Genomic DNA, 19,029 nt, shown 5'->3' on the forward strand with positions numbered 1-19,029 from the left:
CAACAACAACTGCTCCCAGGGCACCGATGATGTGGATCTCATTAAGGCAGCCCCCCCCCCCCACCCCCACCTCTCTGATTCAGTGGTTGGGTTAAATGACACATTTCAGTTGAATGCATTCAGTTGTACAACTGACTAGGTTATCCCCCTTTCTCATCTCCCTAACAATACTTAACAAGATTCAAACAACATATTAAATCCAACCACTTCCCATTCTACTTGCTGATGGACACCTGACAATGGATCGTCTTGATTACCATCATTAGAAAAATACATATTTTGCCTTCTGTAGTCCGGCCTATGTCTAATCAAAAATGGTCAACCTAAACCTGAAATAAAATACAATTACGCTTCTTTCCACATACAAACAACCGTTACAATTATATTAAATTAATAAGTAGGAGTGGGGAATGTTTTCATGCAAATCGATATATTGTGCACGCGCCGTCATCAACAGTGCTCAGCATCTTCTGAGAGCTGCGCGAGGGAGAGAGGAGGAAGAGGGGGAGAGACGGGGAGAAGGCGCAAGACAAACAGGGGAAATCACAATAATGGAGTGGCGGCGGAAGAGCTCGGACTCTTCATATTTGACATTTTCATTTTCTGTAAATTGGATCTACATTCTGTCTTAACGGGCTGTGCGCCGATATCTCCAGTAGCCTAGCTCACCTAGCTCAAGAAGCCCTCCACGGCTGCAGCAAATGCTACACGCAAACGGGGGATCCACCACTGGCACTAGGCAACGGTTTATCAATTCTGGTGGGCTTGAGTTAGAATACTAAAGGACATATTTTGAAGGTAGCATTGGTTGAGTAGATTACAAACCCATTGACCGTTTTACTGTGAAATATTGTATTTTGGACTCCACTTGTTTTTTCCAAAAAGGAAATGTTAGGCATTATAAATTATTAATTAACAGTGTATCTATTCGTGTCTCTTTTCAACAATGTGTAACCATGTAGGTTCGCAGGTTGAATGTACAATGTTTTGGTAAATTAAAATAAAGGCTAGTTAATAATAATAACAACCACAATAATAATAATAAATCAACGTCTTTGAAATGGATTTCTTCTGAATAGCTACATTGCTACCAAATTACAAGCACACCTTTGGCAACTCGTGGAAACAACCAGAGACGAGCAAAAACTGTGAGTGAGTCACTGAAATAAACTTAAGAAACCTATAGTGGAAAACATGTTGCCTTCACAAGAAGCCGCCAAGATTTACCATGACAACTACATGCGGAACTCCCGTGCCATCGGAGTACTCTGGGCGATATTCACCATATGCTTTGCCATCATCAACGTGGTTGTCTTCATTCAGCCCTACTGGATCGGGGACAGCGTGAGCACGCCGCAGGTGGGTTACTTCGGTTTGTTTCACCAGTGCGTTGGGAGTGGACCGCCCAACCGAGAGCTCGACTGCACGGGCAGCTTTATTGAGTTCAGCTCCATCCCCTCCGGTGCCTTCAAAGCGGCCTCGTTCTTTGTACTGCTGTCCATGATTCTGATTCTGGGCTGCATCGCCTGTATGGCGCTCTTCTTCTTCTGCAACACCGCCAGCGTCTACAAGACCTGTGCCTGGATGCAGCTCCTATGTGGTATGTATAAAACATTTACATTACATTTACATTTACATTTAAGTCATTTAGCAGACGCTCTTATCCAGAGCGACTTACAAATCTTGTTCCAGCGCATTTAATCACAGACATTCATGCAGGCACTGATTTAATTTAAGGAAATATCATTGCCTGATGATAAACTGCCCCTGCACTTGGATATTTATGACATTTTCGTTGCGTTCTAAAGAGGATTATCGGTATCTGCAGATAAGATGTAGGCTATGTTTGATTCATTCATCAATTCAATCAGTTAGATAGTGTTGTAGTGCCAAATCTCCAGGTGACCTATTGGATTGTGGGGGATTTGGGTTGATGAGATTACAATGTGTTCATGTGTTTTTAAATTATATTTGGGAATATGATTTTCACTGGTATGTCCAGTCCAGATGACTGCAAACACATGGATCTGCAACACTGGTTACATGTTACATGCAAACAACCTTGTCAAAACATGCTGCTTGTACTGTTACTATTGCTAAGGATGTTGGGTTGGATCTAGAGGCAGGTTAGATTCACCTCGCCACAAAAAAATGTTTTTACTTCACATTTCTACACAGATTCCAGGCTCAGCTGGCTTACTGGCAGTGGAAGTTGTCTCATCATGTAGAATCCGTCTGTGGTACCATTGTCTCGCAGTCATGAGTCATGGAGCTGTGGGAGGAAGACAGATATCCTATAGGCTGCCACAATCACCCACATTGAGCTCATGAGATTGCAGATGAAGCATTCATTTGCTCAACAAATCAATCTCAAAAACAGGCAACACACAACAAAAGGCCTCCTTGTGTTGGGGTGGATGTATTCCTTCAACGAGAACCTAACCACACAGAGAGCTGCCCTTCTGATAAATAGAAGGGGAAAAAACAAAATGAGAGTTCTCATTTTCTGGGATATGAAAATTGGGCGTGTCTATATGGAACTAAATTCACTCACTCCCACTCAGATCTATACGTCTAGGAGCTTCCAGGGCAGGTGATATACACCAACGTGTGGGAGTAAGATTACCACAACAGTCAGCAAACGGAGAGAAGAAAAATATCAGCAGTTTATTCACTTTCTACTGTTGTTGTCTTTATCTGCCCACTCTCCTTTCTGATCCGCAGAGTCAGTTTCACAGGTTGGAGGAACGATCAATCAGCAAGAAACAGAGTTTCCATGACATACTCTTTCCTCTTAGGATGCCGGAACACTGTATGCACTCTTATGAAATGAGACAAAAAAAACATGCATGAAGATATCAATGCTGGTATTCACAAAGCAAGTGCACACACCTGGGTCTATTTATCTGACCATCTCTGTGTTTGCGATTGAGTCCCTTTCCCAGTTGCTGATGGATCAACTCCATTTCGGTACAGGCCTTGTGATGAGGCTGCCTTGTGTACAGCTAAGAGGCCTGATAGTGTTGGCTTTTGGAAGCCTGATAGTGTTGGCTATGGGAGGCCTGATAGTGTTGGCTATGGGAGGCCTGATGGTGTTGGCTATGGGAGGCCTGATGGTGTTGGCTATGAGAGCCCTCATAGTGTTGGCTATGAGAGGCCTGATGATGTTGGCTATGGGCCTAATGCTCTCTCACTACTGAGGAGATGCTAGTTTAATAAGCTGCTGTATCCTGGGCCGTGGCGGAGAGCCGTGGCAGTGTGTGGTGCCAACAGCGGGCTGGAGCTGGGCAGCGGACTAAGAGGACCACCTGCTCCTCCCAGTGTCCATGGGGACGACCATCATACCCCATGATTCTCCTCCCGGTGTCCATGGGGACGACCATCATACCCCATGATTCTCCTCTTTAGTCAGGAGAGGTCAATGTTGTACTGTTTATACAAAACCATAAACTGTACTGTTCTCCCATTCTCCCTTTGCAGCTACATCATGGACAGAGAAGTTAGATGACAAGACAGAACATAATGACGCAGCTTTTCTTTCTCTCTTTCTCAGTGAGTTGATATGACATGATCTCTGCACTGTTTGTCCTGCTCCACTCTCTCGCTCTCCTAGCAGTGCTTCTAGACAGCAGACCCGGCGACCGCTCCCTTAAGTCTTTTCACTGGTGCCCTGCAACTGTATTAGACGGCAGCAGGAGAAATCACACATTCCATTCCAAACACATCGAGAGAGGGATGGAGAGCATACTGACAGAAATAGAAACAGACAAAGTCATAGGGCCATGAAAGTGTAGTAAAACATTTGTGTAGTAGAAATAACATTTCTACTACAGTACATAATTACAAAAGAATAGCCTGATTTCTATGGGCCGGTGGTTTCCAACTCTATTCCCCATCTCCCACATGTCCTCCAACTCATCTCTCCACTGATTTCCTGACCCTGTTTCTCTAAAAAATTCAACTCTGCTCGGTGTACTACTAGCTATTCATGTAGCAGCATACCATATGCCCGTTCAGTTACCTCAGGGTTTTACTACTGTTTCTGGCACTGAACAAGGTCCTGAAACTGACATCTAAGGCCATGATACACTGGCAATTCATTGAGGTAATATTTATGAGCAATGTTGCTGGCAACGGAGTGGGGTGAGACACTGTAGCAATGATGAGCAATGAGCACATGGACATGAATAATAGATTTCACATGAAGAAGCACATATCAATTCCCCTATTTATTTACTAATCTACTATAGCTTGTTGTTGCCAGTTGACTGACACATCTGTACTGAGATTTATCAGCTAACAAACAAGCAACAAAGAGGTGTTGCCGCTGCCCTGGGCATCCACTCAACCTACTGCCAGTCAAGTCAATGGCAACGCAGACATAAAGATAACTAGATTTAGAAAACGTTTTACATCACAAATCTAATCTAGGAAGTATAAATGGTATTCATCAAGCTAGCCAGCTAGTTAAACATACAAAAACAATCTAAAACCTAATGTAAAATCTACATGGCTAGCTATCTAGCGAATTAGCCTGTTTGTCCCATTGACTTAGCATAGGTTGCGGCTAGCATGCTAATAGATTAACATGCGCACCACCACGGATAATTTCGGCAGTAAATAACATTTTACTGCAGTGGGCTAAATCAGGATCACACAGAGTGATTATTGTTAGACGTATACAAGGGATAAGGTGGGAGCAAAGCACACTGTGTGCTAGCTTAGCCGTCTAGTCCTGAGGAGTTCTCTGGGACACAACAGACGGCAGGCGGGGGTCGACACCGTGTGCTAGCTAACTAGCAAGTTAGCACACGGAGTCACTAACTAGCGTTCATATATAGGAACCAATGGGGTGCTCGAGGGGTCGTTCATGCAGGAACCAATGGGATTCTCGAGGAGGGATTGTTCGTGAAGGAACCAATGGGATGCTTTAGGGGGGTGTGTTCCTGAAGATGCAGGAATACCCACATGCAGGAACGCCACGAATTGTGGGCTGCAGTTGCACACTATTGACCATTGCTGGCAACATTGCTCAGCAATATTGCCTCTCAAAGTTGCCAATATATCATGGCCTTCAGAGAGAGAAGAGAAAAGGAAGCAGCAGTTTCTGCATGACGTGTATTTTATTGATCACACAAGGCCTGACAATAGACAGGGGATTATCAAACTTTAAGGCGAAGATGGCAGAGCTGTGAAAATAGTTTCATGTTTGGGTTGACCTCTAATCAGATAGAAAACAAGTCCAAGTTGACACAATGGAGAATGGAACAAAATGAAACTAAATGTGGATCAGCTTTCACATACCCTGGATGAGAGGAGAAGCTCTGAACCAACATAGCTTGCTGTACAATGGGATTCCCTTCACCCGTGGACCCTTTCTTCACGGACAAGAGCTGTATGCTCCCAAGGGGTGTGTGTTTGAGAATGACGCTGTGCCACTGCGTTAGCAACATGGTCCACGTGTATCTCCCGTTCCGCCTGTTCCTCTCTCTCCCACTCTCTCTCTTTCTATCCCCATCTCTCTCTTTTTCTTAGCCTCTCTCTCCCGCTCTCTCTCTTTCTCTCCCATCGCTCTCTTTTTCTTATCCTCTCTCTCCCGCTCTCTCTCTTTCTCTCCCCATCTATCTCTCTTTTTCTTATCCTCTCTCTCCTGCTCTCTCTCTCTTTCTCTCCCCATCTATCTCTCTTTTTCTTATCCTCTCTCTCCCGCTCTCTCTCTCTTTCTCTCCCCATCTATCTCTCTTTTTCTTAACCTCTCTCTCTCGCTCGCTCTCTCTTTCTCTCCCCATTTATCTCTCTTTTTCTTATCCTCTCTCTCTCGCTCGCTCTCTCTTTCTCTCCCCATCTATCTCTCTTTTTCTTATCCTCTCTCTCTCGCTCTCTCTCTCTTTCTCTCCCCATCTATCTCTCTTTTTCTTATCCTCTCTCCCGCTCTCTCTCTCTTTCTCTCCCCATCTATCTCTCTTTTTCTTATCTTCTCTCTCCCGCTCTCTCTCTCTTTCTCTCCCCATCTATCTCTCTTTTTCTTATCCTCTCTCTCCCGCTCTCTCTCTTTCTCTCCCCATCTATCTCTCTTTTTCTTATCCTCTCTCTCCCGCTCTCTCTCTCTTTCTCTCCCCATCTATCTCTCTTTTTCTTATCCTCTCTCTCCCGCTCTCTCTCTCTTTCTCTCCCCATCTATCTCTCTTTTTCTTATCCTCTCTCTTGCTGTCTTTCAATTTCAATTTAAGGGCTCTATTAGCATGGGAAACATATTTTACATTGGCAAAGCAAGTGAAGTAGATAATAAACAAAGTGAAATAAAGAATAAAACAATTAACAGTAAGCATTACACTCACAGAAGTTCCAAAAGAATAAAGACATTTCAAATGTCATATGTGCTAATAGTTAAAGTGCAAAAGGGAAAATAAATACTGGTTGCTCTTTTCTTGTGGCAACAGGTCACCAGTCTTGCTGCTGTGAAGGTATTTCACCCAATAAGTATAGGAGTTTCTCAAAATGTGATTTGTTTTCTAATTCTTTGTGGGTCTGTGTAATCTGAGGAAATGTGTGTTTCTAATATGGTCATACATTTGGCAGGAGGTGTGGAAGTGCAGCTCAGTTTCCACCGCATTTTGTGGGCAGTGTGCACATAGCCCGTCTTCTCTTGAGAGCCAAGTCTGCCTACGGCGGTCTGTTTGTGTTTGTGAACAGAGCCACAGCACCAGCTTGCTTAGGGGACTCTTCTCCAGGTTAATCTCTCTTTAGCTGATGGTTTTGTTATGGAAGGTTTGCTCTGTATAAGTGCATGCAGGTGAAAGTGTTTTCCATAAGGTTGCAAAGGGAGTTGTTGTAAGAGTGGGTTTACATAGAAATAAAGAGGAGAGTTTATGCCGGGGGATAACATTTAAATTTGAGTCATTTAGCAGACACTCTTATCCAGAGCATTTTACAATGCATTTAGAAATGATTAATACCCCTCTACACACAATACCCCATAATGACAAAGTGAAAACATGTTTTTAGAAATGTTAGCATATTTATTGAAAATGAAACACAGAAATATCTCATATCTCACCCCTGAGTCAATACCTGTTAGAATCACCTTTGGCAGTGATTACAGTTGTGAATCTTTCTGGGTAAGTCTCTAAGAGCTTTGCACATCTGGATTGTTCAATACTTGCAAATTATACAAGCCATTTTAAAGTCTTGCCATTTGATTTTCAAGTTGATTTAAGTCCAAACTAGCTCATTTACTTAACATTCAAATCACTCAACATTTCCCAGGGAGGCTGGGGAGACCAGCGGGCCATGGAGGCTGGGGGAGGGGGGGGGGGGGGGGGGGGCTGGGGAGGCCAGAGTGGCCGGGGGGGCTGGGGAGGCCAGAGTGGCCGGGGGGGGCTGGGGAGGCCAGGGAGCCAGGCTTGGGAGCCAGAGACCCTTGTAACACACCAAGCCCTAGTAACACACCAGGCCCTAGTAACACACCAAGCTCTAGTAACACACCAAGCTCTAGAAACACACCAAGCCCTAGTAACACACCAAGCCCCCAAAACACACCATGTCCTAGTAACACACCATGTCCTAGTAACACACCAGCCCTATAAACACACCATGTCCGAGTAACACACCAGCCCTATAAACACACCATGTCCTAGTAACACACCAAGCTCTAGTAACACACCAAGCCCTAGTAACACACCAAGCCCCCAAAACACACCATGTCCTAGAAACACATGAAGCCCTAGTAACACACCAAGCCCTAGAAACACACCAAGCCCTAGAAACACACCAAGCCCTAGAAACACACCAAGCCCTAGAAACACACCAAGCCCTAGTAACACACCAAGCCCTAGAAACACACCATGTCCGAGTAACACACCAGCCCTATAAACACACCATGTCCTAGTAACACACCAAGCTCTAGTAACACACCAAGCCCTAGTAACACACCAAGCCCCCAAAACACACCATGTCCTAGAAACACATGAAGCCCTAGTAACACACCAAGCCCTGGAAACACACCAAGCCCTAGTAACACACCAAGTCCTAGTAACACACCAAGCCCTAGAAACACACCAAGCCCTAGTAACACACCAAGCCCTAGTAACACACCAAGCCCTAGTAACACACCAAGCCCTGGCAACACACCAAGCCCTAGCAACACACCAAGCCCTAGTAACACAACAGCATCAGAGAAAAAGGGTATCGTTTCACCTCAATGGCATCCTCTCTACAGGCAACAAATGACTGTTATCCAAACATGTTGGGAAAACAAGAGCCCTTGAGGATGCACACCGGGAGAGGGGAGGGGGTGTAAATTAGAATATCTATTATAGTCAAAATTTAGGACAGGCTTGTCTACATTTAGCAAAGTTATTATTGGAGAGTTTCAGTCGTGTGTCTTTTCATCTCACTGTCTGTTTGTCTTTCTGTGCATTTGTCTGCGGTTGCATAATGCCATCTTTATCAACCAGAATTTTCCATTGATGGATGAGCTGTTTGGTCATTTTATTTAACCAGGCAAGTCAGTTAAGAACAAATTCTTATTCACAATGACGGCCTACCTCGGTCAAACCCAGACGACACTGGGCCAATTGTGCGCCACCCTATGGGACTCCCAATCACAGCCAGATTTGATGCAGCCTGGATTCAAACCAGGTACTGCAGTGACGCCTCTTGCACTGAGATGCAGTGTCTTAGACCACTGCGCCACTCGGGAGCTAATGACGGGAGGCCGTGTGTTTGGTAATGATGGGAGGCCATGTGTTTGGTAATGACGGGAGGCCCAGTGTTTGGTAATGACGGGAGGCCGTGTGTTTGGTAATGATGGGAGGCCATGTGTTTGGTAATGACGGGAGGCCGTGTGTTTGGTAATGATGGGAGGCCATGTGTTTGGTAATGACGGGAGGCCGTGTGTTTGGTAATGACGGGAGGCCGTGTGTTTGGTAATGATGGGAGGCCATGTGTTTGGTAATGACGGGAGGCCGTGTGTTTGGTAATGACGGGAGGCCGTGTGTTTGGTAATGACGGGAGGCCGTGTGTTTGGTAATGATGGGAGGCCCAGTGTTTGGCTCTGCTCAGCAGTATTGTGCATATGGGAGGCTGTCTTACAGGCTCACTACTATGACATCAGCAGAGAGATTGGAGTGAGCTCAGCAGTGGAAGCAGCAGCAAGGCAGGGGCGGGCGATTCAGGGACTGAGGGATAGGAGAATGAGAGAGAGGTGGGGACTCAGAGAGACACAGAGGCCCAGAGCTGAAAGATAAGAAGCAGTAGTAACATCAGCAGAAAATATTCTGTTCCACCCCTACCAACTCCCTGAGAGCCAGGAACAGGGATCTTATTTACTCTCTCACTCAAGGAATAGTGACTCAGGACTTCATAATGGCAAGGCTTATGTCTTATTTTCTGACGACTCATCCTGAATCCGCTGCTCTATCGATAGGTGCATACATTCAGTCTAAATCTGTTTTCTTAGAAGTCATTTGCGTGACATCAAACTAACGGGCGTTGTACAACACAAATTAATCAGCGATTGGATTGTCTCTAACAAATCTAACCAATCAGAGTTTTGAATCTGATAACGTCATCGGTTTCTGGGACCAATCAGAATGGTCAGAATGTGTTCGGATTCTAGAAGTCGTCAGGGAAGGAGGCAAATCCAGAATCATGGTGGAGAAGAAATGTTAGTGGGCTTGGCATTTGGCTGGAGCGATGTGGATGGTCATGTCTCCACCATTTCCACCTCCACCATGTCTCCACCATGTCTCTACCATGTCTCCACCATGTCTCCACCTCCACCATGTCTCCACCTCCACCATGTCTACACCATGTCTCCACCGTCTCCACCATGTCTCCACCGTCTCCACCATGTCTCCACCTCCACCATGTCTATACCATGTCTCTACCATGTCTCCACCATGTCTCTACCATGTCTCCGTCTCCACCATGTCTCCACCATGTCTCCACCATGTCTCCACCGTCTCCACCATGTCTCTACTATGTCTCCACCGTCTCCACCTCCACCATGTCTCCACCATGTCTCCACCATGTCTCCGTCTCCACCATGTCTCCACCATGTCTCCGTCTCCACCATGTCTCCACCATGTCTCCATCTCCACCATGTCTCCACCATGTCTCCACCTCCACCATGTCTCCACCATGTCTCCACCATGTCTCCACCGTCTCCACCATGTCTCCACCATGTCTCCACCATGTCTCCACCATGTCTCCACCATGTCTCCACCATGTCTCTACCATGTCTCCACCATGTCTCCACCATGTCTCTACCATGTCTCCACCTCCACCATGTCTCCACCATGTCTCCGTCTCCACCATGTCTCCACCATGTCTCCACCATGTCTCCACCTCCACCATGTCTCCACCATGTCTCCACCTCCACCATGTCTCCACCATGTCACCACCGTCTCCACCATGTCTCCACCATGTCTCCACCATGTCTCCACCGTCTCCACCATGTCTCCACCATGTCTCCACCTCCACCATGTCTCCACCATGTCTCCACCTCCACCATGTCTCCACCATGTCTCCACCATGTCTCCACCATGTCTCCACCTCCACCATGTCTCCACCATGTCTCCACCTCCACCATGTCTCCACCATGTCTCCACCTCCACCATGTCTCCACCATGTCTCCACCATGTCTCCACCATCTCCACCATGTCTCCACCATGTCTCCACCTCCACCATGTCTCCACCATGTCTCCACCATGTCTCCACCATGTCTCCACCATGTCTCCACCATGTCTCCACCGTCTCCACCATGTCTCCACCATGTCTCCACCATGCCTCCACCATGTCTCCACCATGTCTCTACTATGTCTCCACCATGTCTCTACTATGTCTCCACCATGTCTCCACCTCCACCATGTCTCCACCATGTCTCCACCGTCTCCACCATGTCTCCACCATGTCTCCACCATGTCTCCACCGTCTCCACCATGTCTCCACCATGTCTCCACCATGTCTCCACCATGTCTCCACCATGTCTCTACTATGTCTCCACCATGTCTGTTATAAAACATTTATTGCAATTACAGTTGCATTTTGTTATCCAACACCCATTGCCTACACTGTATTTGTACTTGCTGTGACTGGCCTTTTGATTTCAATTATAGAATAAAGTTTAACTTACCTTCATTTGAATCATGCATCTTTGTTTTTCATAGACTACAGCTTCCAACGTACTCTCTCTCTTCTGTCTCCCCCAGCTGTATGCTTGGTGTTGGGCTGTATAATCTTTCCGAACGGCTGGGATGCGGAGGTGGTGCGGGACCTGTGTGGGGAGGAGACGGGGAAGTATACGCTGGGTAACTGCTCTGTCCGCTGGGCTTACATCCTGGCTATTATGGGCATCCTGGACGCCCTGATCCTGTCCTTCCTGGCCTTCGTTTTGGGGAACAGACAGAACGACATGTTCCTGAAGGAACTCAAGGCTGACAACAATAAAGGTAAGGGATGGTTTAGACCAAGTCTGTATGTGAAATGGCTCTCTTTTCTCTATACATTGGTTTCTGGTCAAAAGCAGTGCACTCAGGAATATGGTGTCGTTTCAGACGCACACAAGCAATCACCAAAACCCATCTATAATTAATCAACACTAGATGGACGGTGATTTCCAAAGTCAAATGTGTTTTCCTCTATATAGACAAGAGATAGATTGCACAATCGGCCCTCGTAGTTGACATATTTTCGTGATAAATGATAATGATGATAATGATAAAATAGGATCTGGTATTGTAATTCAGTTAGTGTAGCCTATTGCACTCACCATGGAACTGCATGAAAGAGGTAAGGAATGTCCACCAAAGTCTGTTCTCACTGTTTGCACAGGATTGCATCAGACTGGATCGCTGTCCATATTGACTGATCGGAATAGGGATTTTCATTCAGGGGACTTTTGAAGAGACTGACGTCAGAACATTGTTAGAAGTCTTCTAACTCATTCTTACAGAAATGTACTAGACCCCTCATGATGTTGTCAACTGTCAGATCAGAGGATTACATCGTTTGGTTGGAAAATAGGATTTCTTTGTACCATACTCTCTATAGTGGTTTCCATGGTTACTCACCAGATTCCAGTGGGATATAGCCTACTCTGCCGTGTCTCTCTCACCGCTCATCTGATTAACCTTGCACTAACTCACTGATAGATATTATACCATGTGTAATATTTTTGAGTTCTGTACAATTAATTACATCCTGCATACAATAATATTTGACTTTGTTCTTGCAGATTTCGCTGTGTCCAGGGTAAGTGACTTTGTAAGTGAACAGTTAACAGTGTCATGACTTTGTGCACCGTGGTCTGTGGTTGTTGTGCAGGGCTGTTTTGTAGTGTTGTTGAGGCATCCTTGGCAGTGTTTGTCTCTATGGATAAGTGTCTTAGCCCCGTTACTCCCATCTTCTACAATATATGTTTGTCAGAATAAGCTACAAGCACTGTCTCGTTGTTTATTGTAAAAGGTTTATATATAATGTGTATTATTTCAATATCCTTACATGATGTACTGCTGGGATACTTTTTTCTTGCCTTTAGATTGAGGTCCGGGACAGAAGACGCGACCCAAGGTATGTTGCAGTCCAGAGGTTCCACTGAGGAGCTCCTTGCCTTGGATGACCCCCCTCTGAGCGGATCCTTGCCTTGGATGACCCCCCTCTGAGCGGATCCTTGCCTTGGATGACCCCCCTCGGAGCGGATCCTTGCCTTGGATGAACCCCCTCTGAGCAGATCCTTGCCTTGGATGACCCCCCTCTGAGCGGATCCTTGCCTTGGATGACCCCCCTCTGAGCGGATCCTTGCCTTGGATGACCCCCCTCTTAGAGGTTCCTTGCCTTGGATTACCCCCCTCTTAGAGGATCCCTGCTTTGATTGACCCCCCTCTTAGAGGATCCCTGCTTTGATTGACCCCCCTCTTAGAGGATTGCTGCCTTGGTTGACCCCCCTCTGAGGGGATCCTTGCCTTGGATGACACCCCTCTCCTCTACTCCCTCTCATCCAGTCATCAGGCTAATATCCAACCTGGCTCCATGCGCAGACCACATGTACAGCATTCTGTAATATAAAACTGGGAGAAACTATATTTTACATAGTATTATGTTGTAAAGTGCATTAAAAATACTTTAAAAAAAAAGAGACAATATTTGTAAATAAAATGTGTCCAAATGGAACTATACTTTGCAGCTTTACAGAAATAGACCTCTCTGGGAATGTAGATACTGTACATACAAGGCAATGTATATATTTGGAACGGTACAATGAGCAGCAAACAATATAACCCTTCAATGGAAATGTTGTTCAGTGTATTTCTACCCTTTGCATAATGATTTGAGTACGAAAAGTAGAATAAAGCAGAACAAAACAAATATTTGGTAAACATTTAATAGATCCCATAAAACTGAAGCGTTTGGAGTCTTTTTTAAGGTATTTACTGTCAATCAATTAAAAGTAGAGAATATTTTCTGAAATGATTCATCTGAAACAGGGTAGGCTAAAGATATGATTCATCTGAAACAGGGTAGGCTAAATAAATTATTAATCTGAAACAGGGTAGACGAAAGAAACGGGGTAGACTAAAGAAACAGGGTAGACTAAATAAATTATTCACCTGAAACAGGGTAGGCTAAAAGAAATGATTCACCTGAAACAGGTTAGACTAAAGAAATGATTCATCTGAAACAGGGTATACTTAAGAAACAGGGTAGACTAAATAAATGATTCACCTGAAACAGGGTAGTGTAATAAATGATTCACCTGAAACAGGGTAAGCTAAAGAAATGATTCACCTGAAACATGGTAGACTAAATAAATGATTCACCTGAAACAGGGTAGACTAAATACATGATTCACCTGAAACAGGGTAGACTAAATAAATGATTCACCTGAAACAGGGTAGTGTCATAAATGATTAACCTAAAACACGGTAGACTAAATAAATGATTCATCTGAAACAGGGTAAGCTAAATAAATGATCTGGTACACTAGATACAGTAGATGTCAGGAAAATATATTTGAGATATTAGTCCTCTCAGAAGGAAGCCCTGTATGCTGCATTCCCCTCAGGTCCCTCAGCACCGAGATACTGGGGCCACAGGTCTCCACGTCTCCACCACACCATCCTAACAGGCTTTCTACTGCACATTGCAGTGACCAACACGCACTGGGCCTGTGTGGATTTAACCTGTTAACCCCACAATGGGGAAAGAATACTGGGAAAAATCATCATCTATGTAGAGGCAGAATTTCTACCAACTTAAAAAAAAAAAAAAAGGCATCTAGTGAAGAACTACACGTGTACTTGTCCATAATCCTTGCTACACTGGACAGAGTTGTTGTAAATTGAGAAGCTAAATGCCTATGTTATTAGGTGGCAGCCAATTCTCAGGAAGCTGCACTGTAGGGGAGAGTGGGGTATGTCATGCCACCCCTTGTTTCTAGGAAACCATACACAAAATAAATCATGTTACTAAATATGTAGGAAGTCTGTGAAGGAAGAAACCACATGGAAAAAGTGGTAAGCAAGTTAGGTCCCCCAAAAAAACTGATTTTCACAAAGTCAAATGTATTGTCCTACAGGTTTCATGATGCTTGTATCTAAACCAAAGTAGATCATTTTAAGACTGTTTTATACATCAGTTGGGGTCTAAAGAAGCTACAATATGTGGTCCTATATTTAGCATGAAAGTGCTAGCAATGTGAGCCAATATAGTAAAAAGTGTTGCTTTGGGGTACATTGTTCCATTTTACCAGGGGCAAGTTGAGCGAATACAAATGATGATTACATTTTGTAAGTTTTATGCATAATATGCATAGTATTTTGAAGACACTTCATATTCATGTGATTTTCAAATGATGAAAAATGCCTTCATCAGTTGGGTTCGGCCACCTCTAGGCCACAATTGAAGTGTTTTCTTCTCAGGCGTAATGCAAGGCGTATGAGGTTACACCAGGGTCTGAGCCTATGTTAAAAGTGCTTTAAAAAGTACCAAGTGTCGTACCAAGAAATATGTCCCTATGCTTACCCTGTTCCTATGCTTACCCTGTTCCTATGCTTACCCTGTCCCTATGCTTACCCTGTTCCTATGCTTACCCTGTTCCTATGCTTACCCTGTCCCTATGCTTACCCTGTTCCTATGCTTACCCTGTTCCTATGCTTACCCTGTTCCTATGCTTACCCTGTCCCTATGCTTACCCTGTTCCTATGCTTACCCTGTTCCTATGCTTACCCTGTTCCTATGCTTACCCTGTTCCTATGCTTACCCTGTTCCTATGCTTACCCTGTCCCTATGCTTACCCTGTTCCTATGCTTACCCTGTTCCTATGCTTACCCTGTTCCTATGCTTCCCCTGTCCCTATGCTTACCCTGTTCCTATGCTTACCCTGTCCCTATGCTTACCCTGTTCCTATGCTTACCCTGTTCCTATGCTTACCCTGTTCCTATGCTTACCCTGTCCCTATGCTTACCCTGTTCCTATGCTTACCCTGTCCCTATGCTTACCCTGTTCCTATGCTTACCCTGTTCCTATGCTCAATTTACGCCATTTACGCCAGTTGTGCCAAGAGAACACTGTTTTAGGACAAACTATGTTTTCAAAATTATTATGGTTACGTGAATTCTGATTATGTCACAACATCCGGAAATATATGCATATATCTTTATTAGAAAGAAAACTATATTTAATTTGACGTAGTGATGCTAAATGTAAAAAATTCTCAACATACCCCGCTCTCCCCTACTGTAAGACACTGTACACTAAATCAAACACTACTCTTACTCCAGAATAGAGCCTTGGGTCTGATCGGACAAAACATTGCTTTTGTAAATATCTGTTTCTCTCCTTTGTGTTGTTATTTTGAGAGCTTGACAACTTGTTATACCTTAACTTAATGAGCACACTACTGTACCTACAGATGGGTTACACAACCATAGATGGTTTACATAACCATAGATGGGTTACATAACCATAGATGGGTTACATAACCAACAACTCTTTTTTTCTTCTGGCTCCAAAGTAAGGTTGAGCTCTGAGTGCTGTCTTTGCCCCATCACTCAACTCAGTGGGAGGCCTCTTTGAATTACAGTCAATTAACAGAGTCAAGGACAACAGTGGGCTTCAACACAAGCACACATAAAGAAACACTGGAATATAAAGTCACTGGCCAGTTTATTAGGTACAACCATCTAGTACTGGGTCGGACCCCCCCTTTGGTTCCAGAATGGCCTGAATTCTTTGGGGCATTCTACATGGTGTCAGAAGCATTCCACAGGGATGTTTGTCCATGCTGACGCGATGGCATCACGCAGTTGCTGCGGATTGGACGGCGATATGTTAATTCCATCTCATCCTAAGGATTTTCTGCTCTATTGGGTGGAGGTCGGGGGCCTGACCATGTTCCAGGCCATGTTTTTCCACTCCTCAATTGTCCAGTGTTAGTGATCACGTGCCAAATGGAGCCGCTTCTTCTTGTTTTCAGCTGATAGGAGTGGAACCCTATGAGTGACAAGGATCGACGAGTTGGGCATTTTGAGATGACGCTCTGCACACCACTGTTGTACTGCACCGTTATTTGTCTGTTTGTGGCCCGCATGTTAGCTTGCACCATTCTTGCCATTCTCCTTCGACCTCTCATCAACGAGCTGTTTTCTCCAACAGGACTGCCGCTGACTAGATGTTCTTTTTGTATCGCTACTATTCTTGGTAAACCCTAGACACTGTCATGCATGAAAAGCCCAGGAGTGCGGTCATTTCTTATATACAGGATCCGGTGCGCCTGGCACCGATGATCATACCACATTCAAAGTTGCTTAAGTCATTAGTTTTGCCCATTCTAACGTTCAATTGAACAGTACCTGAATGCCTCGATGCCTGGCTACCTGCTTTATATAACAAGCCACGGCAACGTGACTCACTGTCTGTAGGAGCAGTCTATTTTCGTGAAAAGGGTGGTGTATCTAATAGACTGGTCGGTGAGTGTATATTACAGATATATCATTTCAACCCCAAAAATTATTATGAGATTTTAGATATGTTTGTACTTTTTTATATATATCTTACCAACAAAAATGTTGACAAAATATGTTGCCATCATCTGAAAAATGTATTCATGACAATCTGTGGATTTGTTGTATATTGAACTATAATACTGTATACCAGTGGTTCCCAAACTTTTTATAGTCCCGTACCCCTTCAAACATTCAACCTCCAGCTGCGTACCCCCTCTAGCACCAGGATCAGCGCACTCTCAAATGTTGGTTTTTGCCATCATTGTAAGCCTGCCACGCACACACTATACGATACATTTATTAAACATAAGAATGAGTGTGAGTTTTTGTCACAACCCGGCTCGTGGGAAGTGACAAAGAGCTCTTATAGGACCAGGGAACAAATAATAATATAATAATAATCAATAATTTTTCCTCTTTATTTAACCATCTTACATATAAAACCTTATTTGTTCATCGAAAATTGTGAATAACTTACCACAGGTTAATGAGAAGGGTGTGCTTGAAAGGATGCACACAACTCTGCAATGTTGGGTTGTATTGGAGAGAGTCTCAGTTTAAAATCATTTTCCACACACAGTCTGTGCCTGTATTTAGTTTTCATGCTAGTGAGGGCTGAGAATCCACTCTCACATAGGTACGTGGTTGCAAAGGGCATCTGTGTCTTAACAGTGTGATTTGGCAAGGCAGGGATCTCTGAGCGCAGCCCAATCCATTTAATTTACACAGAACGGCTTGTTGCAATTTTGATGAGGCTGTCTTGTTCAGATATGGGTAAGTGAACTGGAGGCAGGGCATGAAAGGGATAACGAATCCAGTTGTTTGTGTCATTTGTTTCGGGAAAGTACATGCGTAATTGCACACCCAACTCACTCAGGTGCTTCGCTATATCATATTTGACGTGTCCGTAAGCTTGAGTTCTCTCTCACCCAGATAGGCCAGTCGTGTGAGAAACTCATCATCATGCAAGCGGTCAGACTAGTGAAAATTATGGTCAGTAAAGAACTTTAAGCTCGTTTCTCAACTCAAAAAAACGTGTCAATACTTTGCCCCTTGATAACCAGCCCACTTCTGTATGTTGTAAAAGCGTTACATGGTCGCTGCCCATTGCATAATGCAGAAGAAAAAAAAGTTAACAATTTTCACTGTAATGTCCTAAACGTCTTTCAAGCTGTCAGGCGTTCTCTTGGCAGCAAGAGCTTCTTGGTGGATGCTGCAGTGTACCCAAGTGCTTGCACGTGCATTACCACTCCACTATGTCTCCCTGTCATGGGCCATCAGTACAGATACCAACATGAGCAGCAGCTACGTCCTGCGAGAGAGTAGCGGTTAATGTGATTGGAAGTTCATTATTTGACTATTGTGTTGTTATTTTGCTGAACACTAGATGGTTTAATGTTATTTTTGGCAGTGAAACAAGGCTACTCAGGTGAGAAATAAACCACCCAGATGTATAGCCCTGTTGGAAAATAAATGTGAATCACATTTCTATTTGGCGTTCCCCCGACGGCATTGCGTACCCCAGTTTGGGAATACCTGACTATACAATATTGTTGAGATTTTCTGCTGACATTTTAGTTGTCTGTGTTATGGAATGAAGCAGTAATGTATTGTGAGATTTTCACTGAAAGTGTAATGATAATCATTCAGTCTCTCACTTTGTAAAATGTCTTAAACCTACAAAGGCTAAATGAATTGGTAAGAGTGCTGGTTCAACAACTACAACAAAACAACAACAATAACAGTATCAACTAATCAAGTAACATTTTACCATTGTTTAATGTGTGTCCAAAGACATAAACGTGTCAAAATGTTGTACCATTTTCTGACTGTGTTGACGTTTATTGAGGATTCTCTGAAATGTTCAAGTCAAATGTGTGAATATACAGGTAACTGCCATAATAAAGAAAAGGCCAACAAAGTGTATTTATAGGAGTTGAGCCACCAGAACAGGACTAGATTTTATGTGTTCTAAGTGTCTGGAACTCTACTGGAAAGATTCGACACCATTCTTTCGTGAGAA

General features: G+C 44.2%; 1 protein-coding gene across 4 annotated transcripts; it reads left to right on the top strand.

The window, feature by feature from the left end:
* Positions 1-476: 476 nt before the first annotated feature.
* LOC139557781 (LHFPL tetraspan subfamily member 4 protein-like) lies at positions 477-18,829 on the top strand. 4 transcript variants are annotated; one of them, XM_071372958.1, is made up of 5 exons: positions 477-1,600; positions 3,481-3,552; positions 11,214-11,453; positions 12,239-12,267; positions 12,542-18,829. In XM_071372958.1, exons 1-5 carry the CDS (start codon positions 1,195-1,197, stop codon positions 12,599-12,601), a joined length of 807 nt encoding a protein of 268 aa, XP_071229059.1. In that variant the 5' UTR covers positions 477-1,194; the 3' UTR covers positions 12,602-18,829. The 4 variants fall into 4 exon arrangements, with proteins under 4 accessions (XP_071229059.1, XP_071229060.1, XP_071229061.1 ...); XM_071372959.1 differs by having other exon boundaries at positions 12,239-12,255; XM_071372960.1 differs by lacking the exon at positions 3,481-3,552.
* The last annotated feature ends 200 nt before the right edge of the window (positions 18,830-19,029 follow it).

This window comes from Salvelinus alpinus, chromosome 28, assembly GCF_045679555.1.
Source record: "Salvelinus alpinus chromosome 28, SLU_Salpinus.1, whole genome shotgun sequence".
NCBI classification, from domain to species: domain Eukaryota; kingdom Metazoa; phylum Chordata; class Actinopteri; order Salmoniformes; family Salmonidae; genus Salvelinus; species Salvelinus alpinus.

What these genes read in the sequence shown, in the direction of transcription:
- LOC139557781 (XM_071372958.1), top strand. Translation starts at nt 1,195, where the DNA reads ATGTTGCCTTCACAAGAAGCCGCCAAGATTTACCATGACAACTACATG. An exon ending in CTGGATGCAGCTCCTATGTG is followed by an intron (nt 1,601 to 3,480) that starts GTATGTATAAAA and finishes CTCCCTTTGCAG; the next exon opens with CTACATCATGGACAGAGAAG. An exon ending in CAAGGCTGACAACAATAAAG is followed by an intron (nt 11,454 to 12,238) that starts GTAAGGGATGGT and finishes TTGTTCTTGCAG; the next exon opens with ATTTCGCTGTGTCCAGGGTA.